The sequence below is a fragment of the Crinia signifera genome, chromosome 2, assembly GCF_055691185.1.
Source record: "Crinia signifera chromosome 2, ASM5569118v1, whole genome shotgun sequence".
NCBI lineage: Eukaryota > Metazoa > Chordata > Amphibia > Anura > Myobatrachidae > Crinia > Crinia signifera.
Genome location: NC_139218.1, coordinates 262,498,256 through 262,525,292, shown reverse-complemented (window position 1 = coordinate 262,525,292; position 27,037 = coordinate 262,498,256). Strand labels below are relative to the sequence as shown.

Sequence of the window (27,037 nt, the reverse complement as noted above, 5' to 3'; positions counted from 1 at the left end):
TGCAGAGCTGGCTATAAATGCAACATGCAATCAAGTCTACAAAGCTGACATACTTTTGCTAGTGTACTGCAGGTCTAGTTGTATCTTGCAAAGAAAAAAGGTGATTGCCAATTTTGGAATCAAGGCTATATACGGTCTAGTTGGGTGTGTCTCACAAGCAGCGCCACCCATATAATGCAGGGGTGGACATTCATGTTAACTTGTAAGTAAATATACGTTCTAAATCTGGGGTAGCGAACTCCAGTCCTTGAGAGCTAACAACAGTTAATGTTTTGCAGGTCTCCTCACAGAATCACAAATGAAGTAATTAGCTCCATCTGAGGATCTTTTAAAATGTGTTAGTGCGTAATGAGTGCACCTGTGCAGCAGCTAGGTTGTCTGGAATATGTGAACTGTTGCTAGCTCTCGAGGACTGGAGTTTGCTACCACTGTGCTAGATGTTCCCCCTCAGAGATAAGAAAGTTGCATATACATCTCGCTGAGAATCAGCATTATTAGTCACATGACTCCGTTGGCATGGCAATGGTGATTTGTTGTACATGCAAAGTGCACAAAGATGCTTTTTATTGGGGGAAAAGACACAAAATGTATTTGCCTTAACTATGCGGGTGTAAAATATTCATATAGATGTAGCAACTATATTTAATATATATAATGCAAGCATGTTCCTTTGTACTGTACTACTATAATTATAGGATAGTTTGGTTTGCAACACTGTGCTCTATTGGCCCATGTGGCCTCTAGCCACATATATGTGCATTCTGGTTTACCATAACAGCATTTTTGCATATTTAGACATGAACACCTTTAGGAATAATCTTAATTTGCACTGTATTGCTGCTGTAGCTCTATAGCAATTATTACTATACAAACAAACAAAGTCAGAATAGAAACAAAAGGAAAACAGTGGTGACTATGACCTGGTTTGACATGGTGACTACATGAGGTACACGTGTATATAATGCTATCCATCCTTGTTAATCTCTAATGAGCAGAAATAGGATTTAAAGACTATGTAAATGAATACTAATAGTAGTAATATTTTACAGATTTAGTAACCAGGAATACTGTGCTATTACACTACAAGCCTCCACTGAGCAGAGGACAGACAAGAGCAATGAGGCTGTCACTACACGAAACCCCAGCTGAGGCAGGGGAGCAAAAATCAGTCTATAGGACCACATTACCCATAGCACTGTGAGCCATTTATAAACACTGGGAATTCCCAGCTGTGTTACCACTGCTTTCCAACTACACTTCCAAATCCCTGGAGCATAGAAGACGTATTGTAAAACACAACCAAATAAATGACAACATTTATTTATGGAGACAAGGGTGAAAAGAAAGGTCCCTGCAAAGCGACATAGCTATGCAATATATATTGTGATGCTAGCAAAACCATATTAGTATTTGCTGAAGAGGCCACTTAATATCATGCAACATACTCATGTCTTTGTAGGGACAGCTGACATGTCTTCCTATAATCATTACATGACTGACATTGATAAAGTCAGAGACATGCAGGTTTTGTGTGCTGTTCTATTATTAATATATTCACCAATATGTGAACCATACACTGATTATTCCAGGTGTGTGTGTGTAAATAAATAAATATAATTATATATACATACACACACACACACACACACACACACACACACAATAATTAATATGCATACACACTCTACGATTTTTTTGACCGATATTCATTTCTGTCCTTCTAAACGATATTGGTCAAAATATCGTTCAGTATGTATACTACGAATGATGAACGATGATACTCACAGGTCATTTCAAGGTTGATCGCCAACTATGCAGGCAGGTCAGTTTTGGAGATCTTTCAGAAAAAGCTAGAGAGTCTAGCAAGATCATTCCAGTGTGTATGAACAATATCGTTTATCCAGGACACTGGGGAAGTTCAAGGGAAATTGGTCACCAATATCTTTCAGTGCATACATAGTCCAGTGTGTATGCACCATTAGACAATATGCTCCGTGTACAAGATCTTTAACGACTTCCCTTGAATTACCCAGTGCTCCAGGACAAACTATATAGTGCATACACACTAAATGATTTTTCCAAATACCAACGATAACGATATATTTTGGCCTGATACTGGTTACACCTAATGTACAAAACCATGTGCACTGCAGGTGGGGCTGATGTAACATGTGCAGAGAGAGTTAGATTTTGGGTGTTATTATGTTATTGGCAGCTGCATTGCCCCACCCCCAGCTCAAGTCAGGGTAGGGATGGCCATCAGTGCTGTTGCTATCAATGGTGAAATTACATTGGCTGTCACCAACCATTGATGGTTTCATCAATTGTCATCCCTGTTCTGTCTGGCTGTGGAGCAATCAAAACTCTGGTGGTGAGGCTCTGTGTGTGTTGGGGTGGACTTATGCTCTGTGTCACGACAAATGTATTCAGATATGCTGTGCCATTGATGTAGGCAATCCCCCCCTGTTCTATGGCAAAAGCATTTGACAGCGGACATAAACCATCAATAATTATAAATGAATCATCGATGGCCATCCATAAGTCAGTGACTGATTACCAGAGGTGTGACTGAGCTGTTGCTGGCTATAAAAACAAATCAGAATAATACAAAGAGGACAGTTAAAAGTTACAATTATCTTTGTATTATTCTGATCATTTTATAATTAAAAGTCTGGAGTCTGACAGGTGGTATGACAAGCGAGGCCTCCCCTGCCTGCACCTGGTATATACTCTGCTTTAGTCAAATGCATATGCTGCTCCCATCCTTGGCCATAGCTAGGCCTGCTTTTGAGCCAGCTGCGTGCATAGTAAAATGCAAATAGTAGCAGACGTTTAAAAGGTGGCCATACATCTACAGAACGATTGTCAGATTGGGCTGGATGGAACAAAAACCTGGTAATATCTGAATGACAGTTTTTGGCAGTTTTCCAGCAATTTAAAGTAAATGGTCAACTGTCATTTGCTCTCATCCATTACCAGGATTTTGTTCCAACCAGCCCAATCTGACAATCGATCTGTAGATGTATGGCCAGCTTTACTTTATTTAAAACCACCTAAAAATGTATGTGTAGGCTTCCCCAACTGAATATAGGCTAAGGGGTGGCAAAGCCGGTCCTTGAGATCTACCAATGGTCCATGGTTTCCAGATCACCTAGCTGGTGCACAGCTGTAGTCATTACTGTCAAATTCTCAAACCTGCTGCATTCATTCCTACTATAGAGCCACATGTTGCCTGGAAAACATGAACTGTTACTTGATCTAGAAGACCGGTTTGGCCACCCCTGATCAGTGTAAAATCACTTTTAAACCAATCCTGCAGTCACTTTAGGTGTTAGCATACATGGATGTGCTTTCATTGGTTGCAGCCATTGTCCTGCATTCATCACTGCCAGCATCAAACTTACACCAGTGTGACTGCACGTGCCACTCAGAGGAAGTTGCATTTGGGGATTTTCACTGCCCATATTACACTCACTACATGCCCACCCAACACCCATACTTTACTTTTGTCGCTAAAAAAATAGGCACATGCATAGGCTTACTATACTATGAACTACACATGATCTGTGGCTGGTTGACTTCAAGCCTGCATTTTACTTGGTTTTAATCAGCCACAAAACATGTGTAATACATGAGTGTCTAGACCAGGGGTAGCCAACTCCAGTCCTCAAGCGCTACCAACAGTTCACGGTTTCCAGCTCACCTCACAGGTACACTCATTAGGAACGCATTTTAAAAGATTTACCGGTGGAGCCAATTACTTCACTTGTGATTCAGGGGTAGATTTATTAAGCACGGTGAAGTGATAAAGTGTCTGGTTTTTATCACCGGCCAATCAGCTTCTACCTGTCATTTTTCAAACCAAGCCGGTAACTTCACAGTTAGGAGCTGATTGGCAGGTGATAAAAAGCAGACACTTTATCACTTCAACAAGCTTAATAAATCTGCCCCTCTGTGAGGTGAGCTGGAAAACATTAATTGTTGGTAGCTCTCGAGGACTGGAGTTGGCTACCCCAGGTCTAGGTTTTAAGGGATAGTAGTATGGTAAGCCACCCATACGCAATACAAATATGCAACATGCAAACCCCTCATGTCACATCTTTGCCTGATTCTGAATAAGGCCCAGTGTGTCACAGAGAAATACTTAATGCAAGCAAAACGGTTTATAAAAACCCCAATAGCAGTCACCCAGGCTCCTGTGTTGCAATTGGTGAACAATGTAATGCAGACTGTGTACTCTCAAACATATGAACACCTTTACAACATTGGTAGTGTTGGCTGGTGTGAGTATCTGGAGAAAAGAGGTGTGTGCATATAATAAGACAATCTATTCCTTAGGGTAGGTACACATTAGCATGACGTTGGGACGATGTGCTGCACTAACATGACAGTTTACATCGTGCAGTGTGTGCCCTTAACACACTCCTGCGGGTCACATGCGACATATTTCAGATATGCCACTGGGTGCATATTGAAGAACAGAAAAGTGATCGTTCAATCATTCATTAACTCTTCCTAGCAACAAGGCATTGTCTGGGCCAAAAATAATGCGGTCCGACCATCGGCATGATTGCTCGTCGTCCGGGTGTGCACCCTCCCTTAGCCAATATGGTGATGAAAATATTGACTGGATACAGTCCAGTCTATCAGGACTTAAATTAGAAACTTAAGGGTTAGATTTATTAAAACGCAGTTTTTTCTTTTTTAGAAGTTGAAATACTTCCCATAGCCACTGATGTGCGGTGTTGTAAATAGCTGAGGAAGCACTGGCTAGTGCCAGATTTACACACAATATATGAGCCCATGTGGGCAGAAGGTGGCAGAAGGTGCGGGCAGTATACTGGATACTGCGGGAAATTTGTTCAGATGTGTCAAATCTGGTTGCTAGGGGCAACATCTCTACTTCTAAAAGCCCACAGTTTAGTCAATATACTATACCCCAGACTGTGCAAGTAAATTAATCTCAGAAGAAATGCACTCCAGTTTGTTCATTATAATACACCATTCACATTGTTACATGAAAATGGCCTTCAGACCATATATAATATACGTATGTGTGAACTAAATTGTATATGCATTTACTATAGGCAGCAATACCAAGTTACAGAGAATGTTCTGAGAATGTAAATACCACGTTCATACACAGCTTGCTATCTATGAAGCAGAGGAGACAAAAGATATTTAATAAAAATAGAAGGTAATGATGTATCTGGAAAGCTGCATGTAAATGTTTCTCTACCAATATGAGGGAAGTAAAGAGATCCGATAAATTTCCTGACAAGTAGAAAAGAAATGGCTCTCATGAAAAAAAGTTCATACTACCATTCCTGTCAGGTTAAGTGCCTGGGATACTTTGAAGCGTTCAATATTGCATATGACATTAGACATCCGGGGTTGTTGGGGTTAAATGGTTCTGAAGCACAAGCACTACAAATAAAAGCTTTATTCCATCCAAAATGTGTAATTTCTTTATTATGATGGAATGCAACAAACACATCTTGCCCTTGGGTTGCTCTGTTTCAGCCAAAACAAATGCAAATGGCTCGTGGGATGACAGCTGTTTGATAAGGCCTCGACAAGACCTGCATGCTAGACTTTTTCTATTTTTTTCTAAGTGAAACTTGGGATGAGAGACGGAAGGCAGGAAGAGAATTAATGTAGCATACAGTCTAAAGGCAATGCTGCAACCGTGATTAAGTAGAAAAGTTAAAAGGCACAGATTTTCCACAGCCTCGCTGCGTGCAACCCATCCGTGTAACGAGTTGACAGGCCTAGCGCGTCCTCTCCATCATCCACTCCGACAGCTAAAACGCAGCACTGCATCCTTTTTCAGAGGAAATTTGCGTCTGCACCATGAAGCGTTGTACATTATTTCTTAGCACTGCAGGGGGCTTAAGTCCATATGGAACCTTCACAAATATTACCACAGATCAAACCGGCGGCATCTCCAGGCAGATTTGACATACCTATTTAAATGAACAGCAGGGGTCCTGCGGCTGCCGGAGGCTGAGCAGGAGAGAAAACCTCTGTGGAAAGTGAGCTGCAGCTCTATTACTCAGCAAAGGCACTCTCTGCATTTATCACCCCTTTCATTTCTGCCAGGGCACAAAACTCATTTGCTCAAGGTCACTGATAACAACAGAACTTACATTAAAAAACATATTATAAATACACATTTGAGTGTGCGTGTGTGGTAAGGGAGAATGAACATATATATATATATATATATATATATATATATATATATATATATATATATATAAATGCTGAAATCTAGCACAAATTATTCTGTTAAATGTATAATTATATGTACAATTATGACAATCACCGTAACAATCATTTTTTTTTATCTACACATCATCGCTAAAAATCAATAATATCCAGCTAAGGTTCTCTGGGACATGGATGAATATACTATTTTCTGTCAACTAATATTAGGAGGAAGACAAATATTTTATAGTTTTTTTTCTTTATTGCGCATATGTGCCACCGCAGTATATTAATTCTTAAGCAGAGTGGAGTATATATTAGTCGCTTGCCCTCAGCTATGTCTGTGCTGGTTTCTGCTGCCAGTCACCATACATCTGGAAATGGTTGTGTCTACTCTTACATCCAACAGTGCATAGCCCGTAGTTCTATTGACATGACCTCACTGAACTTTGGCGATGTGAGTACTTCCTCAGACATAAGTGGATATGTGACAGATGCATACACTATCCTGCCTCACCTGTACATGGGAACGTCCAGTTTATGTGCATGTGCAGCATTGAGCCAGGCATACATTCTACTCCACATTAGCCTCTTATTGTTTGCAGCATGAACACAATCTGGAGAATTAAAAGGATAAAAAAAGGACTCCAGGCAGCTGCGGTGTTCTCCAGCACAGAGGCTAAGCACGATTAACACACTATGGTAATAAAACAGATTACAGCAGTAAGCAGAACAGGCACTATCATTTATTGGCAATCATTTATTTGAATTTGCTATATTTCTGGGATGAACAGTTTTAGTCTTCAGCTTTTTTAGAGGCTGATCTTTGTGCTGGAAATGGAACGCACAGAAATGAATTTAATGCAATGGATCATGACCTAAAATTAGATTTTTTAGTATCTGGGAAAAAAATAAAAAATATTTCTCAGCATTTGGAGGTCCAAGTTCCAGCATTACAAAAATTGTAAGTTAATTAGTATAGTAACAAGAGAACCTACTAGATGGTAAATAATAAACGTATAGCATGTAAAGTCGCACTCTTTTGGCAGGTGCGACCCCAAAGTTATACAATAAAAACCGGGTGCCGGACGGTGTCTTGACAGTCGGGATCCCGACACAGACAGCCGGGTTCCCGACGGGCACCTGCTATTTTCCCTCGTGGGGGTCCACGACCCATCATAGAGGGAGAATAGAATAGGTGGCGAACGTAGTGAGCCACTGTGCCCGCAGCATGGCGAGCCCGCAAGGGGCTTAGTTGTGCTCACCATGCTGTATGAATCCGGACAGTCGGGATCCCGACGTCAGGCTAATGACTGTCGGGATCCCAACTGTCGGACCCCTGTACCACACCCATAAAAATCCTACAGTAGGGAAAACTATTGAACCGTGATAATCTCAAGAAGGGACTGTACCGGACATACCATATACTGTATCTATATGGTAGAGGAGTTTCTCTCTTATGGAAGAGTGGGGTGTCCTTAAATAGAGTAGGATGCACTATTCACCAAAGAGAGCCATGTATACAGACCATGTCTAGGTCGACAGCAAAGGTTGACATGTACAAGACTGACATTGACAAAAGGTCAATACAAGGAAAATGTTGACACGGAAAAGGTAGACATTAGCTTTACTTTTTAGTGTCAATGTCAACTCCAGAGCATGTGGGCCCCCAATTACTGTGCCGCGTCTCCTTGCATGGCTTAATTTTCTCACCATGCTTCGGCACACTTCACTGTTCTCAATTGGAGTCCATGTGGGTGATAGGGTTTAAAAACATTCCAAAAAAAATCAGCAATCCAGATATTGATCTTTACAAGGGCAGGCACTAACTAACCTGCAGCTACAATGCTAGGTTGATATCCTTTGGGGCTAGTTGAGAAGACAGAATCAAGTCACTCAGTACAAATTAAGGGTCAAACTAAAATGTTAATACTGTAGGTTTAATTTCCCAGTGTTTTGGCCTGACCCACATCTAACATACTGTCCATGTGTATACAGAAAGCATCTTTACATTTCAATACTGGACTGTTGTGTTGGCTACAGACCCTTCGACAAGAAACCAAAGAGAACTACTTCGTGACCACATATCGGGATCAGTATGAAATCCTGGAGGCCGGAATACAGACGGTCGAAATACTGACGCCGGAATCTCGACCGCTGCAATGCCGACAACTGGGGTCTGTGGAACGAGTCCCCTTGCGGGCCCGGCACACTCGTTTTTTCTCCCTTAATGGGTGTCGTGGACACCCATAGAGGGACAAAGTGCCAGCATTGCAGCGGTCGGGAGTCCGACCGCCGGGATTTTGACCACATTCCCACATATCATACCTACTAAATGGATTGTTCATTGTATAGATATTACTAAACATTTAGGGGGTATTTAATATGCCGCCGCTATTCCCGATGGGGGAAATAGCGGTGGGTCCCTATTCAATGCTGTCTTTAGCGACCGCATTGAAAAGGGATCACGGCAGAACAAGCCCGACTTTAGAAGCTGTCAGGCCCGTTCTGCCGATAACGGCCATGGATTGTTGCGATCCCGGCTGCAGATCGACAATCCACGACCGTTTTCATGGCCACGCCAACTTTGCACCAATCGGCAGGCATGAATCCCGCCTGTCGTTCACCTGACGATCAAACCACAAATGGGCCAGGATCGTGGCTGTTGGGAGGGATCAACAGCCGTGATCCTGGATTGAATACCCCCTAAATGTCACTAAACGAGCATTTAATAACATGGTTAGTCTCTATACTTAAAAGCAAATCTGACCTCACATAACTACATAAACACGGATACCGATAAACCAGACATATTGTGCTTTGTAACAATCATTGCCCAAAGTTATTAATATGCAAACACAGGCCTTTCTGATTATACACTTATTGCCGCAATAACCAGCAAATAAATAGCACATTACAATTGCTGACTTGAGCACAAGGCTTACTGTTTTGCGTGCCAAAGGAATTTGTCAAATTAGGTACTATAATTGCCAAGCAAACATTTTTATTCGTCGTAATGACCTCATATAGGAAATATATAGAACATTTTTTATTTGAATTTTTATAAAAAATGTGAGCGACGCTGGCACTTTAAGTGGATATATTGTGTGCATCTCACACAGAGATGTTTGCACTCAAAGGGTTAAGGTCACAGGTCTTTATAGGACACATGGAATGTCTTTCATTGTGCTATACCAAAAGGAGCACACATTTTTGCTGCAGCCATTAAAAGGGATCAATGATCCTTCTAGGGATCTCAGGTCCAAATACAGTCCTTCGAACAAAATAAAAAAACTTGTATAGCCTAAGCCCAAGCTGCTTATCCTAATACATTGCATAATATCAAGCACAGAAAAGACTCTAAAGCCCAATAATTCCCTGTCCAACAACACCATGAAATCCGTCCCAATAAGCTTTTCCAGGCATTTATTCATTGTCTTGGAAATAAAACGGAGAGACCCAGAGCCCATTTGTGGGAGTCTCTGGTGTAATTTAATGCTTTGGCTTGCGGTTCACACAATTTATCATAGAGCATAAGATACTCACATGCATTAATGAGTAGAACTCCTGCTTGCCAGTGTAAAATAGAAAGTGGAACGGACGCTTATCTTCTCCCCATTGAATTGCTGAAGGGAAATATAAAATCACTTTTAGACAATTGCTACATAGGAGGTATTAATTATTCTTGTTAGTTATATAATCAGTTTGCAATCATTTCATCTAAAAGGTATGTTAGGGACATTATTCTATTTAAAAGAACACATTTGATAAAGATACGGAATTTGAGTGGAAAATATTTTGCACTAGTTTATCCAAAAAATAAATATATTTTTGTAGTTTTGTATATGTGCCCCTTTTCTAAGTAGTGTGTTTGGTTGTTTTAGACATATCCATTTTAAAAAAAAGGTGAAGTGTAAACTTCTAGAAACAACAGCAGCTCAGCCATGAAGCAGTATGTCCCATAAACTCACATCACAGAGCAATTGGTGACACATGTAATACAAGCTCCAAATTGCCTCTAAAAGCAACACCAAAGCAAGACCTGTTTGCCAATTTGGTTTCCATGGCTGAGCAGCTGTATGAAAGCCTCTTATCACCATATACAATGGCAAATGTCGGCATTGTACTCGCTGGCAGTGGTAATGCGTTCCCAGAAGGGACCAATTAATCTGGCAAGTCTGGCAGACAAACATGTGTTTGGTGGATGCCAAGAGAGCACTTCCTGCCTGAATGCACACTACCAAATGTAAATCCTGGTGGAGGAATGTTAGGCTGTTTTTAATGGTGTAACATGGAATCCAGTGGCAGCATACCATGACAGCCAAGAGAATTGTGTGCTTCCTAATTTATGGAAAAAGTTTGGGAAGACCTTTCCCCATTCAGTAGAACAGTGGTTTGGTGTAAAAGTTTTAAAAATTTCAGTAAAGGTATGTGTGCATTATATGAAAATAAAACAAAACCATGCAACATATCATTAGGTTTGAAACCATGTGCCTTTGGGACAGATGTATTAAGCCTTTACAAGAGATAAATGCAAGGGTGATAAAGAGAGATAAACATCCAGCCAATCAGCTCCTTACTGACTTTTTGCAAACACAGGGGCAGATGTATGATCAGACGATATGGGTGAGAAGGGTATCAGCGAACATTATGTGCACTGATACCGCTTCTCCCCATGTATTGACGGCGCCAGCGTGCGGTAATGGACAGGGACGCTATGCTAAATGATAGCAGGCCGAATGTATGAACGGTCAGCATTGCTGACCGTTCCGCCCGCTGCTGCTTTTGCCTTCGCCAGCAGCAGGCTGGCGAAGCCCTATCTAAACAGCAGGGACATCGCTGTCCCTGCTGTTAGGTCTGGGCTGCGCTGGGGATCTTGCGTGAGCAGCGAGATGCCATGCATGCCCTGTCCAGCCGGCCAGGGGACAGGAGACAGCGCATCAGTGTAAACTGATGCTCTATCTCCAGGAGGGGACATCGCAAGAGGGTGGAGTTAGCGCTCCCCTGCTTCGGCGGACAAGATGTTAATACATCTTGTCGGTCTCCACTCCTGCTTCACCTCGCTAATGAGGCGAAGCAGGAAGTATTATAGTAATACATCTGCCCCACAGGCTGCAACATGGCAGTTAGCAGGTGATTGGCTGGACGTTTATCTCTCTTTATCACCCTTACATTTATCTATTGTTAAGGCTTAATACATCTGCCCCACTATTACATATGTGCTGTAATGTCATTCATCCCTTCCACACAAGGTGGCTGTGGCTGGCTGCTAAAAACGGAGTGTGGCTTCTCAGGATGGGGCACAGCCAAGTCTCCTGACCCCAGTTTTCATCACTGTGGAGGTTTGGGAGATGTGAGCTGCCCACAGGAGCCAGGCACTGGACGTAATGTTACAGTGCAGCACCTGGCTCTGGGCAGGAGCCATCATCTTGCTAACACATCGGTGGGTCCGCACGTCACTTGTGATGCCACTGCAGATGTATCCTGCTACTACCTTGCAGCTTTTGTTCCTGTGATGCGCACGCATCGTGGGAGTGCTATGCCGCATGATGCTGCAATCCATTTGTAGTCACATAGACGCTAAAGAATCACTGGTACGTGCGTATGGTCGGACCCCTCAAATATCACGAGCCGGCAGTCTCACTGCGAACACTACACAGCAAGGCTGTAAAAACCCCTATCTGTTTATATGAATTACAAACGAATACTACTCATTCCACACATTTTCACAGTAACTTTATATAGTTTCAACTTAAGTAACAGAATTAGGTCTTTTTAGGTTCTAAGAAGCAAAATAGTTAATTTTATCTAACACGGAGATTAAGCCATTTTTAAGTCCTGTAGAAATAAGGTATGTTATTCCCTGGTACATAAAACAAAAATATTTTAAAATACTGTACGCCAGATGTATCAAGCTTCAAAATGAGATAAAATGGAGAGCGATAAACAGCCAGCCAATCAGCTCCTAACTGCCAAGTTACAGTGTGTTTTAAAAATGACAGGTAGGAGCTGATTGACTGGTTATTTGTCACTCTCCACTATCACTTTTTGAAGCTTGATACATCTGGCCCTGAGTGTAATGGGAACAGATACGAATAGGTTAGAACTAGTGTAGTGAACACAGATGCGCAATTTGATAGGACAGTCTGTAAACCAATAAACTTAAAACATATTGAAAAATATGAGGAGTCATTTATGCACTGCAACCTAAAATTGGATTCAATAGGGATTAATAAAGATAGCTACAGTATATAGATGGATAGATACTACTCTGTGTTTCTTACTTTAATAGACTACAAAATAGTAAAAAAATTTTAAATATCTGTATCCCTCATCAGGATAGGTAGCACTCAGCCATCTTAAAGAAGGACGGACATGGAGAACATAATAGGGTTTTAGGAGAGGACACCCAGTGCACATGAGCATTGCAGCATTACACAGAGATCATTGATCACTAGGTTCCCTTGTATTGCTCTTCATTATACTGGAATAAATAGAAAATGAAGCCAGGTGGATTGCCCCTTTACACACTACCAGGCAGGAGTAATGGCCTTCATGAATAATGAAAGGGAACCCACATATAATCAGGAGATCGGGGATATCCAGACATAATAAATCCAGTATAAAACAGGAGAATGTCCTTTTCAATCATGTGGCCTGTTTGTACATGAAAAATCCCCCACTCTGTTGCCATCTGAGGACACACAAATCTCCAGAGCGCACAATTTCTCACATTTTATCATGTGCAACTGCTGCAAGAGATCCACGCAAGACATGAAGGGAAGATTACTAGCATGCTGAAAGATCAAGATACAATCATAAAAAAAATAAATGCATATCAGAAATACTGCATTCACTTACCCAATTGCTTTGGAAAAATCTCATCAGGGTGCTACACAAGAAAAGCAACACAAAGTTAGGATTAGAGAACAGTATATTTAATAAAGCTATGATTAAATGAAAATGATATTTTTTAATCTGTAAGAATTTATTACCAAACTGTGTATACTACTATTACTAATACAGGAGAACCCATTCAAAAGAATAAACCTAATATCAAAGATGGAATATTTTATGTGTTTGCCTGGGTTGCTTCCTTTTTCATCACTCCTGTAAAATGTATCTTTCTGCGCTTGTATAGCACAGGGCTCATTCAAAAAAGTGTTCTGTTTTTGGGACACAGTGATCAATTAAATTAGGGTCAAAGTTGACACTGTAATGACATAGCAACATCTGCAATGTCAGCAGACTGTGCGCCCCACGTGGACCGATCCTGCCGATTTTTGTACCAAGCCCTATGGTGGTATCTTACTGTAAATGCCGTATAAACAACCGCTTACTATTGGGGTAGATGTATTAACATACCTTTAATGTTTTGTAATTTTTGTATCCCGTTTCTCCTGCCTTTCACCCCCCCTCTGCTGTATGGTTCTGCGGGCAGTATAGTGCCCCCTTCCCCTGTGGTTTGAACTGGCTGGCTGATCTCCCCTTCCTATAATAATCTGTGGGCTGGATACCGACCCTACCCCAACCTTTTCCCCATTTTGTTTTCCAGGCGGGATGTGCTGCTTCCACCCAGGGCTGTGGAGTCGGTAGATAAATGGTCCGACTCCGACTCCTCATACGGCAGACCCCGACTCCGACTCCTCTGTATTAATATGCGAAGGACAAACACAATGTTTGTCCGCTGGTTTGCTTGCTCGTCACCGTTCAATTCACGGACACAAGGAACGATTTCTTTACCGAATCGTTACTGGCGACGAAAAATGGTGCCTGTACATCAATATGAACCAGCGTAAGGAATGGCTTAGCCAAGGTAAACAAACGACCCCGCGCATAAAACAAGATCTTCATCCGAGTGATGTTGTGCGTATGGTGGGAGAGCTTGGTTAAATGAATTTTTCGAGGTATTGAAAACCTTATTGAACATTGGAAATAAGTTGTAAACTACAAGGGAGAATACATTTATAAGTATTGGTGCTCCGAATTGTGCGTTGCGTGCCATATAGTGAAGCACATGAAAAGCATGCTTTTTCATGGTCACTTAACGTGTTCGTTTTGCGGTTACGTGAGGCACTGCATGCATTGGTCTTTATTCTTACAGTAGAGAAGTCATTAATTATAATTATAATTGTTTGCCGACTCCGACCCCAGGTACTTGAAATTTGCTCCGACTCCAACTCCGACTGCACAGCCCTGCTTCCACCTCCCCTGTGTAACCTGGGTGCTCATGCATCTGCTTCCCCTATACTGTTTTCTGTATGCATCCTATGATGCATCTACCTTCCCGCTGTTTATCCCAGCTGCTGACACCCTAAATATTCATTAGCAGTGTGGTCCCGATGGGACGTCTCACAACCTTTCCGTCTCTTTTTCTGGTTGAGTGGTCTGTGCCCCCCCTTCCCCCATTGTATGGCTAAATTGTTAGCAGAGTTAACAAAAAGCTCTGATAGTTAACTTTCGCTCCATACACTTGGAGGAAGCAGTATTTGCCGGGAATAAGGAGCAGCTACATCTACTCCATAGTCCCTAATTAAATTGACCACTTAATATCAGTTATGGTAAGGACCATCTGTGTATGAAAATTTACAATCAACTATATATTTAGCAAATTAATGATTAGTAGTTATTTAATGCATTACTGTAAAATAAAAAAACCGTCTGAAATAACCACAGACTTTCTTGACCTGTATAAAAAGTATAGGATAATATGGCTACCATGTACCTACTCCATCACTTCTAACTATATCATTTTATAATATATGCAATAAATACACAGGATTGCAATAGTACCTTCATTATAGGTCTTGCTTTCTTGTCAAACAATCCAGAGGGGAAGAGGTAAGCAATGGCTTTCTGAAATAAGAAAAAACAAACATGACGCTGACAATTTGCCACATACAGAACTACCATGCAGAAAACATGCTGCATTACGTGGGAACAATTGTATCAGTACGGTTTTAGATTTAGTTCAGTAAAGCTACTGCCGTGGCGATTGTTCTGCTGAGGAAGATGCTGGGTGATACTTCAGAACTTCTGTCCCTTTCAGATTTGGCCTTACCCATTCTACAAGTTACTCAGAAGTGTAAATTAAGTTATAAATAAATAAGCTCTTAGTGGACATCCACATATTCCAAATAAAAGACACTATTAGGTTACATTTATACCTTTGCTGTTTAACCTTTGCCAATAATGTGAATTTTCCATACGGTTTTCTCTTTCCCTCCCTATCTACCATCTTGATAGAGGAGTTTGCTACCTTTTAATCTGCTGAACAGTAGTGATTTAATACATTAACGCATAGCAATGCAAATAAGATGCATTTTAAAGGGGAAAAAAAATGCAAAAATAAGACTATGGGCGTTAGTAAATATACTTCGGCTAGAAGGGCTGTAAAAAGCGACTGCAGCAATGATGAGGGGACACATCTGTAACTACATTAATTGTCTGAACTACCTCATTGATGTGGCCTGCCCGGGTGTTAGGAGCAAATCCAGCTAAAGAGTGCAAACTGACCACAAATGAGCCCTACCAACTGAACTGGTACTTTTCCCTTTAAGCAATCTTACAACAAAATCAAAACATTACACAAATAAAAAGATGTGTGAAGCTACATGAATGCGCTTCCTTTGCATTTTATAAATACCAGCCGCACAACGAGTACAGTGGGCTGAGAACATGTTTAAGTAAAAGGGGTAACAAAAACCTATGTACAAATATGTTTGTTATTGCAGGATTAAGCAACTCCTGCATAAATGCTTTCCAAAACCTAGGAGTCTGGATACTGTAGATACTGTGAAACAAGGAAGATCATACCACTTTCACACAGCCTAAACATTTTAAAAACCGATATTTTGAAACGGTATTTAAAACGGGTCTGAGCCTTCACATTGCAGTAGATTACCGTTTTAAATACCGTTCACATCAGTCAACCCGTTTACCATGTTTCAAGGCAGAATGCAGGGGACAGCATCACAGGTCTGTAGTCTGTTGTTTTTACTAAATACCGCTTCAGAGCCATTCTCACTGCATAAAAATGGCTCTAAAACGTGTAGGACTCTGCTTTTTAAAGGTTTTGAAATACTGGTTATCTTTAACCGGTAAATGAACTCTGGCACTTTCCCACTGCAGCCTTAAACGTGTTGAAATGAAAAAATAAATAAAAAAAAAACCAATATATCGTTTAACAAGTGCGGTGTGAAAGGGATATCAGAAAGTTGTGGTTGTTTGCACCTATTAGGGAGTACACATGTCATAAAAGGTTCAAAAACCACTTTGGAACAAAAAAGGGAAAACTGGAACTTTCTATTACAGATAACACGGCACTTCTAAGGGTATTTATGCCAGATATTTAAAAAGGCAATGCTTTTATTAGCAAGACACATCCAGTAAAAGCATTGCCCTTTTAAATACCAGGCATTAAGATGCTTACAAGTAGTTTCAGAAATACACCGATAGATATCCATAGACATAAAAATAAAAGGATGGAAGTGGAAAAGGGGGAATGAACTGGGGCAGACCCACAGCAGCAATATCTAAGTCCAAACTCCAAAGTTAAGGCAGCTAGGCCTCTGAACAGATATGGGGGGGAGATTCTCTAAGCTGTAAGCATCCCCCGCCGGGTTACCGCGGCGGGGGGCATCGCCAGAAAAATCTGGCGATGCCCCATAGAAGCCAATGGGCTTCTATCGCAACCCTCCGCCGACCCCCCGCATCGCCCCCTCCCCCCTCACCTGTGTCCGGGCAGCACAGCGCAGTGCTGCCCGGACCTGTGACCTCCTCCCTGCACTGATCCTCTTCTGGGTGCAGGGAGGAGGAGAGCCCGGCGCAGCAGCAGCAGCGCCGGGTGTGGGAGGGAGGGGAGAGCCGCCGGGACCTGCTGGGACCCGGCGACTCTCACCGCAAAGGACAGCTCTTAACGCAAGAGCTGTCCTTTGCCTTAATTATCGCATATGTTACAGCATATGCGATAATTAAATATGCGATGGGCGGCGAAGGGGGGGCGGAGATTCTTAGAGAATCTCCCCCTGTGCCAGTCGGGCTACATAGTGGTATTTTTGACAATTCAGATTTTTAGTAGTAGCTATAATACTTGCTGAGGGCAGATGAAATGGAAACTGGGAAACCGCACCCAAAAGCAGGTCAGAGGAATTGAACAAAAATAATAGAACGCCTAAACCACACCAATATATAGGAATATTGGTTTAGACACAAGTAGATGAAATGCTGCTTATATTTTACAACTGTTTTTGGATACTTTATTTTATCTTGTAACTGTCCATCTAATATAAGCTAAGCTTCGGATAGATCAAAGAACATGTTTTTAATTGGATGAGGTCTCCCTAATTTGATATACGATAATGACTCTTAGAGTAAAGAATTTGGCATTGACAGATACGTGGCAAGAACAATTCAATCATACCCTAAAGGAAATTATGGATTAATTACACAGCAGTAAAAATTGACAATTACAAATTTTGATTATCTACTTACCAAGTCTGGCTAAAGAAATACATCAATGTCTGCAGTACATTTGTTTTTCCATGCCCCCATCATTAGCAGAGCTTGCAATAAATAACCTATGTTGTATTATATTAAAGTGATCTAGGAAGAGGTTTCAGTATGGCAAATCCTGATCAGCATACATGCACAGCTGTGCTACTGCCTGGGCCACCCGTACATACATTTGGGCATCCTTAGTATTTGCAGGTAGCCGCCCAAAATGGGTGTCTTAAGGGGATAGATATGCCACTCTTGGGTGTGCAGCCATGATATGAAATATGCACACCTTGTGTGGCTGAACACATTCGGTTTTTGGCATCATATATAGCTGAGCATGAATAAGAATCGCACGGATTTCAAAAGTTGCTCTGTTTGCACAATAAAACACTTGTTACTGCATCTAATATTAATAATGATGAATAATTGCCTTCACATTTTTAATTATTTATTTCTGTATTATATTTTGAGTCAATGACTGTACACAATATCTGCAGCATGGCCAGGGAGCGGCAGAGAACGCCTCCTCTCCACCACGCCTCCCCTTGTCATCTTATCCCATCTTGCCCCCCTCACCTCACTGCCCTCTTGACCTAGATCACCTTACCCCCCCTTGCCTAACTCCCTCTAACCCTCCGTCATCTCACCTCCTTGCCCCATCACCTTAGTCATCACCTCTTACCCTCCCCCTCCACCCCCTCGCACACCGTGTCACCTCCTAGCCTTTTGCCTTACCCCTATTGCATCCCTCTCCCCCACACCATTTCTTTTCCCTTTTTTTGTGCTCTCCCCATCCCCTTTTCTTTCTCCTTTTTGTCTCCTATGCTTTCTCTTCCCTGCCCAGTCTCTGCCACCAGCACTCTCCCCTGCTGTTTCTCCTTTTTTTCTCTCCCCTTGTCCCCCTCACTCTTTTTCACAACCCTCACTCCCCTTTCATCTCTCCTCTTTATCTTTCTCTGCCCCTAGTCTCTTTCTCCTCTCTTCTTCCCACTTCTTTACCCACACTTCCCCTCTCTGACAGTCCCACCTCTCCTTCAGACTCACTCTCTCTTTCTCCAGTCTTTCTCTCTTTTACAGACATGGTCTCTTTACTCCTGCTCACACACCTCTCTTGCTCCTCTCCCCCCCCCCCCCTTTCATCTGACTCCCTCTCTATTGCAAGCACTGTCCCATTCCACTTTTTCCATGAAGACCTTTCTCCCTGACCACCCCTCTCTCCCTCACCCTTTCTTCTGACCCCCTAAGGCAGGCATGTCCAAACTGTGGCCCTCCAGCTGTTGTGAAACTACACATCCCAGCATGCCTTGCCATAGTTTAGCATTCCCTAATAGCAAAACTGTGGCAAGGCATGATGGGACTTGTAGTTTCACAACAGCTGGAGGGCCATAGTTTTGACATGCTTGCCCTAAGCAACATTGTAGTGACAGTACGGGGGTGAGGGTAGCTCAAAAGCATAATACGTAATGGGACCCATAAACATTGGAGTAGGACGACAACTTTATAAAGTGAGGGGTTCTTGGGACCACACATTTTTTCACAGAGTGCAATCACTGTAATTATATAATAGCTAAATATAGCTACTTATTCCGTTGTTAGATACATTTCACATAATGATGCATGAATACATGATAAGTTACATAATAGGATTTTTGTTTGGATTTTTTTTACTTCTGCCCAGATGCTTAAATCCCAGAGATAAAGGTACTTTGATGTTTTCTTAGCACTAAACTCAGAGAGAGCATGTGTCCGGTATTCCCAGGGATTACAAAATAAAATGCATCTGTTAACTAGGAAAGTGTGAGTCTTAATAAGCCATTTTAGTACAAGCCACTGTGCAAAATAATATTTCATTGTATGAAGATTCCAGAAATTCTTTTATCCATTATAGTTTGAATGTGGAGCTCTTGCTAAACGGACTCTGGGAAGCAGAGCGGGCTCAGCGGAGGAATCTGTGCTGCATTAATATATTACTAAGCATATCTTTTCTTAATCAAGGTTTAAAAGACGCTCCCCAACCAGCCTACTGATTAAATACGGCTATACAACTGATTGACAACACAAGATTTTCCAGGAAGACACCTGTTTTGCATTGGCTATAAATCTAGCTTTATCCTGGCAATTACAGGGAGGATGAGACTGCAACGAATGATGTATTAAATCAAGTGGCTATCCCATTCTTAAGCAGACTTGATACACCTCCCCTCAACAATTCTACAATTGCAGCATAATATTAAGGCTTGTTATACAGATTGAAGCTGATTTGGGAGTCAGATGGATCTCTTCGCACAGAGAGATGCACCCAGTGAGTATTTGCACAAAGTGCACACGCAGAAGTGAATTTACACAGTTTTTCCATATGTGAGCGCAGAAAAGTCTCTAAAATAGTGAATAAATAAAATTTTGAAGTACAATATATTTCTACATTCTGTTACAGTTCCTGTTTAAAATAAGGTTGGGTGAAATCTGAGTAACAAATGTTTAATACTGTTCAGTAGGATTTATAGAATTTAACACTATCATTTCACTATCTGGCACCCCTTTTAACACCATAGCCATCCTCCCCGTCTCTTATCTGTTCCAGCTGAGTAAGACTACAGTTACAGTAGATGAATAAAACATTACCTTATGCCTCAGCTTCTTGGTTTTCAGGAACAGACTGAATGAATTTTATTATGTTTTAGTTTATACATGTAAATGTGTGGCTACAATGTACCATGCTACAGTATGTGCACTTAATATTTTTATTTTATTGTACTTTTAATATAATATACTCTCGCAGAACTTTAGTCTATTTAAGAGTTATTGTCTGTATTATTGTCTAATATGGACTATCAATTATATGTCCTTCTTATTAAAAAAGGTGCATTAAACGAATTTTGTTTTTCCCTCTGAATTCTCCGTGGAGCAAAACTGGTATCGATAGCTGAAGTGCTCATTACGGTACCAAAAACTGTATGTGTACAATTAGCAGCGGGTAGGTATCTAAGCATGCATACTAGTCACCTACCCGTAAGTACAGAGCATCTACGTGGGGGCGATTTGTAGCTGGACTGTATGGGAAGGCTATATCAGTGTTGGATTACTCGTATGGTACGAGGCATAATAATGATTTGCCTTATCACTGATGCTAAAAAAGTTATATGAAGTGATGCATAAGGTCTTTTATGACATCTACAAATATTACGGGCCAAATGCAACAGCCTTTAAGTTACGGCAAGTATCAATCTATTGGCATCTTAACCGTGAAATGAAAACCTGCAATGTTTTAAAGGCTATGCCACCGAAATCTCATCACAAGTCGCTGGTTTGTACATTTGCCAATAAATCTCTGGAATTTGCAGTATGATTGGGGGAACAGGGGCATTTGTACATGTTTAGTAAGAATGGACATTTCTACTAGAACCACCTCCCCTGCAGTATTTAAAGTGAGTGACTGCAAATAGTTAATAGAGTTAAAAGAGTTGAAAGCAAGATAATGGAACCTTCCCTGCCAACAGCTTGCCCAGTGTTATCAAATAACTACTTCAATAATTACTAGACAGGGATCAGTAAAAAGGGAATCACTACATGGGTGGTGACCACACGGCATGCCCTGCAAAATGCGGCAGGGGAAAGTGCCAATATCCTTTCTTCTGTGTTTTTGGGTCATTTCATGAAATATAGGACGCAATAAAAGAAAATTCCATTTCACATAACCACTAACATTTTAGTAGATTTATTCTGGTAAAAGATACTTAGGTGACATCACGGACATCAGAGAGGACTACCAGACACCAGAGATCCAGATTCCCACTGTTCCACCGACCAAATGCTCATCAGTAGCCAGTAGTGATAGTCGATCCGTCGGGGGGAATGGGAGAAATTAAGCATGTTAAAAAGTCCCGATTCCATGATCCCTGCCGAAATTTTTACACGTGAAATTTCCGTTCCCTCGACGCGACTGTCAGGGGATTGCTCCAATACATCGCTGGTGTATGGGCACCTTTAGCAAGCACAATGGAGCAGGCTGGCAGCAACTGGAAATGGTCAATATCCCCAGATGATGTAACGTAATGTAAATGAAATGTAACATATTACATGCTAATTTGATTCACGTCATATGGCAAAAAAAAATTTAAGTATAGTTTAGTTCAGTTTTTTGTTTGTGTCAATCATAAGTTTAGGGTCTTATAAGTGTATAGTCTATCAATCATTGTAAAAATAATTAGGAGAGCCCCTCAGTTTCTATGTCCATTCTGTTGTAACATGAGTCACACAGATAACAAAAATTAAAATGTAACTACTAAGGGGGGAGATGGTCGCCGGGCCCTATTCAATGCTGTCTTCCCCGACAGCATTGAGCAGGGTTTCTCAGCCGAACGAGCCCGACTTCACTAGCTTTTGGGCTCGTTCTGCCGAGAAGTGACGAGCTGCCGGCTGCAGCTTGTCTCTTTCCGGCCACAACTCGTGGCCACGCCCACTTCTCGCTCCCCAGTGGGTGGGACATTGAATCCCGCCTTTATGTTCTCGGTCGAGCTAACCGAGAACGGGACAGGGTCAAGGCAAGCTCGACCGCCGTGACCTAAACATTGAATACCCCCGAAGAATGTACATTTTCGCCCTACACACTTTAGGATTCCCGGCGTGCATACACAATTGCCAATGCCAAAGGGGGAGAGCCGGGGCCATGCTGCACCCTTGTTAATGATCTGCTCCCTTGTCTGTACCTGCACATCGGGCATCGTTGGAGGCATGCACACTGGGCGATATAATGACAAACATCACCCTGGGTCTTCCTGGGATGGAGCCAACACCTACAGTATATAAAAGGGGCATGGAAACCAAAGTCCTGGTTAAAACTCATCTAGAATTTGGAGTGCAATTTGGGCCTCACACTACAAAAAGGACATTAGAGAACTGGAAGAAGTTCAGAGAAGGGCAACCAAGCTGATAAAATGGATGTAGCCTTCAGGAAACCTCTTTCATTTGAGGAAGGAGACTAGGACATGCGGGCATGCACTCAGACTAGTAGAGAGAAGATTTAGAAGGAAAGGCTTTTTTTACCGTAAGAGCAGTAAAGATATGGAACGCTCTTCCAGAAGGGGTGGTGTTGACTCACTAAACATATTTAAAATATTTTAAAACATTTCAAATATTTAAAACATTTACTTAAAAAAAAAAAATAATTCAAGGTGTACAACCCATAATCAGTTTTAGCTCAAAGTTGAAACAAAGGGAAAAGGTTGAACTTGATGGGCGTATGACTTTTTTCAACCTCAACTACTATGATACTGTGTATGTTACCCCCCTAAGTAGAAACAATGCCGCTGTTCACAAAGGAAGTTGCCACTCAACCGCTTTTGTACTATAAGAGGTTGCCAAGTTTACCAAGTTGCAGCCTTACCTAGTTGGGTGGGGCTCAAAACTGGATTAGGGAAACATGGGAGATCTTCCTGTCTATTTGTGTCTAAAAACCACTCCCACTAACAACCCTGTTCATCAACACTGTTAATCTAAACAAAGCAATTCCTTTTAATCCCCATTCAATAAAGAAACACATCTATAGCCTCAATATTAAACTATTAACTACATTGCAATCTAAATTAGTGACAAATAAATACAGCCAATGTATTAAAAGCATTTCCATGTGTACATATTGGGAACCTGGGCTTTAGGTCACTATCTAGTATCTGTTCTGCGGTGCTCTCCTTTTATTTCTTCCGTATAACCTAACTTTCCCTTACCAAGTATTTGCAAAACACATTCAAAATTAATTTTAATAAATACCAATCCCTTTAACCCTTTGAGTGCCAACATCTCTGAAAGATGATCAAAATATCAGCATCGCTCACATTTGTTATATAATGTCATATAACAAATGTCATACCGTATATGAATGTTGTGGGAAAAAAAAAAGATAATTTTTTTCTATATAAGGTAAAACATTACATGCCATTATGATGAATACAAATGTTTGCTTGGCAGTTTTCGGACCTATTTTGACAAATTCACTTGGCACTCAAAGGGTTAAATATAAAAAAAATAATCTATAGAACAAACACACAGTCTAATGCTGGACATCTTCCATTAGCAGTCATATCTATAACAACTATATACGCATCATACATAAGTATATGGTCATACGGAAAGGAAAGTGTTGCATTACACTTTGATCACAAAGACTAAGAGGATACGATTGGTCTGGGGAAAGCGGTAGGTCACAACTGCTATCTCTATTAATTAGTTATCCCAGCTGGGTAGTGGGTAGGCAGCTGTTAATGTGATCAATGACTTACCTAAATGTCATCTCGACTGATTCGCTTATAAATTACCAGCAAGTGAGACTAATGTACAGGTGCTAATTTATTTAAACTGTTCTTTTCACTTCTACGTAGCATTAGAAACTGCATCTGGCACCTAATGTTAGCTGTCAGTTGTACTTAGTCATGCCTGTTCTAATGACTCTGTTCATTAGAAATGAGCACAAATTATGAAATATTGTGAAAAATGATCTAGCAAATAGAATGGACACAGCAAATCAATTAGAGAAATTTCCTGAAGAATTTTCTCTCCAAGCAGGAGGAGAACACGCAGGTTTCTGAGCAAGTGCTGAGATAACAATTAAAAAGCAATTGAAGGGAACTTGGCAGCAATATTTATCAATCTGCTTGCATTGCAGTGCTAGACTGATGCAGTGGCAGGTATTTACTGGTGTGAGAGGTCTTATTTTGAAATACAGTGAAAACTACTTTCTTGTATATGGACACACTCTGACTAGTGCAAATTGCTCTTCAGTCTAGGACAGTAGTAAGCACAAAGGTTGACATGAAAATGGTGGACACAAGAAAAGGTTGTGTTTCTCTGGTGTTAATATGCCGATTTCATTACGTGGACCCCTAATTAGAGCGTGTACCGGTGTTCCCGCCGCTTCCGGGTCCCAGAGCAGCGTGTGAGCCACTTCATGACATCATCCAGCTGCGTCCCGCAAACCTCAGTGTCTCTATGGTAACCAGCCAAACAGCCAGCGCTCCCCGGCGAGACGGATACACCACTGGGTGATAGTCAGCGTCCACTTGAGGTCCGGGCCGCCGCCTGTGTCCATTAACGAAAAATTGGAGACGGCTATGTTCTCAAAACCGATGGATCGGAATACCTTGCTGAGTGCCCAAAGCCATCACCCACCTGCACTCAAGAAAGGTTTGCCCTTTTCGCAACTCATCCTGGTGAAGAGAATTATCAGCAGAGAAGAACAACTGTCTGTGGACCTGGATAAAATGGTCAACAAATATGCGGATCGAGGATACTCGCCCCAGATCCTAGCCAATGCTAGAGAGAAATTTGACTGATTGCCCCGCAAAACAGGGGCGAAGAAGAATCTACAGGATCGAATTGGCTGGGTTCATGACTTTAACCATGTTCGGGACCCGGAAGCGGCGGGGACGCCGGTACATGCTGGATGCGGGGGAACAGAGAGGAGGAGCTGTGATACATGCACGGTATATAGCAGACATTCCCAACAACGGTCCTCAAGGCACACCAACAGTGCAGGTTTTAGTGATATCCAGGCTTCAGCACAGATGGTTTAATCAGAATCCCTCAGATACTAATTAAGTTACCTGTGCTCAAGCCTGGATATCTAGAAAACCTGCACACTGTTGGTGTGCCTTGAGGACCGTGGTTGGGAATGCCTGGTATATAGGTATGTTCAGTGCCACATTCTGTTGGTTTGTTGGTCTTGAAAACAGAATAAATTCTGTAACATTGACCGTTGCTCAGTGTTTTGAGTTTTCTTTGAAAATTTGTGTGTGAGTGCTGCTGTTCACCCCTCCTGCATTTGCTTCACTAGCAGCACCCCGGTCAGCTATTCATCTTTTTTTTTGGGGGGGGGGGGGGGGGGGGGAACCACCATCTGATGGTCTTAGACAAAGGGGATATTCAATCTCCCATCGCTATTCCCAATGGGGCCCTATTCAATGCGGTCTTCCCCGACCGCATTGAGCAGGGATCTCGGCAGAACATGCCCGACTTCACAAGCAGTCGAGAACGGCCAGGAATTGACGAGCTCCCAGCCGCAGCTCGACAATTTCCAGTCGCTTCTCGCGGCCACGCCCCCTTCTCGGCGCTCGGAAGGTGGGACATTGAATTCCGCCTGCCAAATCTGTCGAGCCATCCGAGAGCGGGACAGGCTGACATGACCCTGTATTGAATATCCGCCTAAATGTTAATTACAATGAGCTTTGCTGATTGGATGACTAAGATGATTTAGTCCAATTGAAATACAGATCTTCTGGGCAAGTGGGCAGACAGCAGTACATCATTAGCATCTTAAAGTATGTTTTCTTCAAAATAATGCAATGTTGTGTGTAAAATGGAACACACATTGTTAATAGGAACAACATTACTGTGCCCCAATACCAAAAAGTTTCACATTGATAAATGGGACTACATGTCTACCTGTCCAAATATTGGTGTTCCTATGGTGACCATCTTAATGTATGAAAGTAATGCTGAAATCACAAACCACCATTATGAAATTATTATTTTTTGACTGAATACTGTATTTATAGGATAATGCATTGTGCAACATGCACCTTGGCATACACAGAACATGTAATCAGCATGACCCCACAGCAGTAGGAATATATATTGATAAAATGAGGAAATTGCAGAACTATATGGCAGAACTGTGGTGTACTAGTCAACCTGACTATTCCAATAGAAGATAGAGAGACAGAAGAACAAATAGCCTGGCATTGTACAACAATGTCCCTGCATTAGCCAGACAGTTTGATTAAAATTCAGAGGGAGTTGGGATAGTTACAACAGAGTCTGGGTTTTCAATAAGAAGCTCCACACTAAATTACTTCTCCAACTGAGCAGATACACTTACATCAATGTCCCCTTGGGTAAACGTCTCTGGATCCTCTCCCATCATGTTGGCTAAATGTCTCTTTCCAATGTTGAACTCTTCAATCTGTTTCTTAATAAAAGCCTCCGTGTACTTTTCAGGTCCCGAGGCAGCAACATTTTTCTTCTGTGCTTTGGATGTGGTATGTTTTTGTCGCAAAGCCTATGCCAAAAAGAAGAGGGGAAGTAGGGGTGTAAAAGGGAATGAAAACAATTAAATTACCAGAAAACATAAACCAAAATAATATAAAGACTAATGCAGGTGAAGATGGATGTTCATTATATGCAATCTGTACATATTGGTATTGTACTTTATGTAATTCACAGCACAAGTCCTATGAATGTAAATATTATAGGAATTTCCCTTGCGCCAGTATAGGGATTCAGATGATAGGTCGACAGTCAAAAGATCAACATTGGTTTCTCATGATGATTTCCATAC

General features: G+C 41.6%; 1 protein-coding gene across 1 annotated transcript in view; it reads right to left on the bottom strand.

The window, feature by feature from the left end:
* Nucleotides 1–27,037, bottom strand: part of MRPS9 (mitochondrial ribosomal protein S9) — a 65,118-nt gene that overhangs the window by 18,161 nt on the left and 19,920 nt on the right. The window contains exons 2-5 of the mRNA XM_083174400.1: nucleotides 26,579–26,758; nucleotides 15,004–15,066; nucleotides 13,072–13,102; nucleotides 9,757–9,836 (exon numbers count right to left, since the gene is read on the bottom strand). Of these exons, the coding sequence (XP_083030526.1) occupies nucleotides 9,757–9,836; nucleotides 13,072–13,102; nucleotides 15,004–15,066; nucleotides 26,579–26,758 (354 nt within the window). The remainder of the gene's footprint in view (nucleotides 1–9,756; nucleotides 9,837–13,071; nucleotides 13,103–15,003; nucleotides 15,067–26,578; nucleotides 26,759–27,037) is intronic.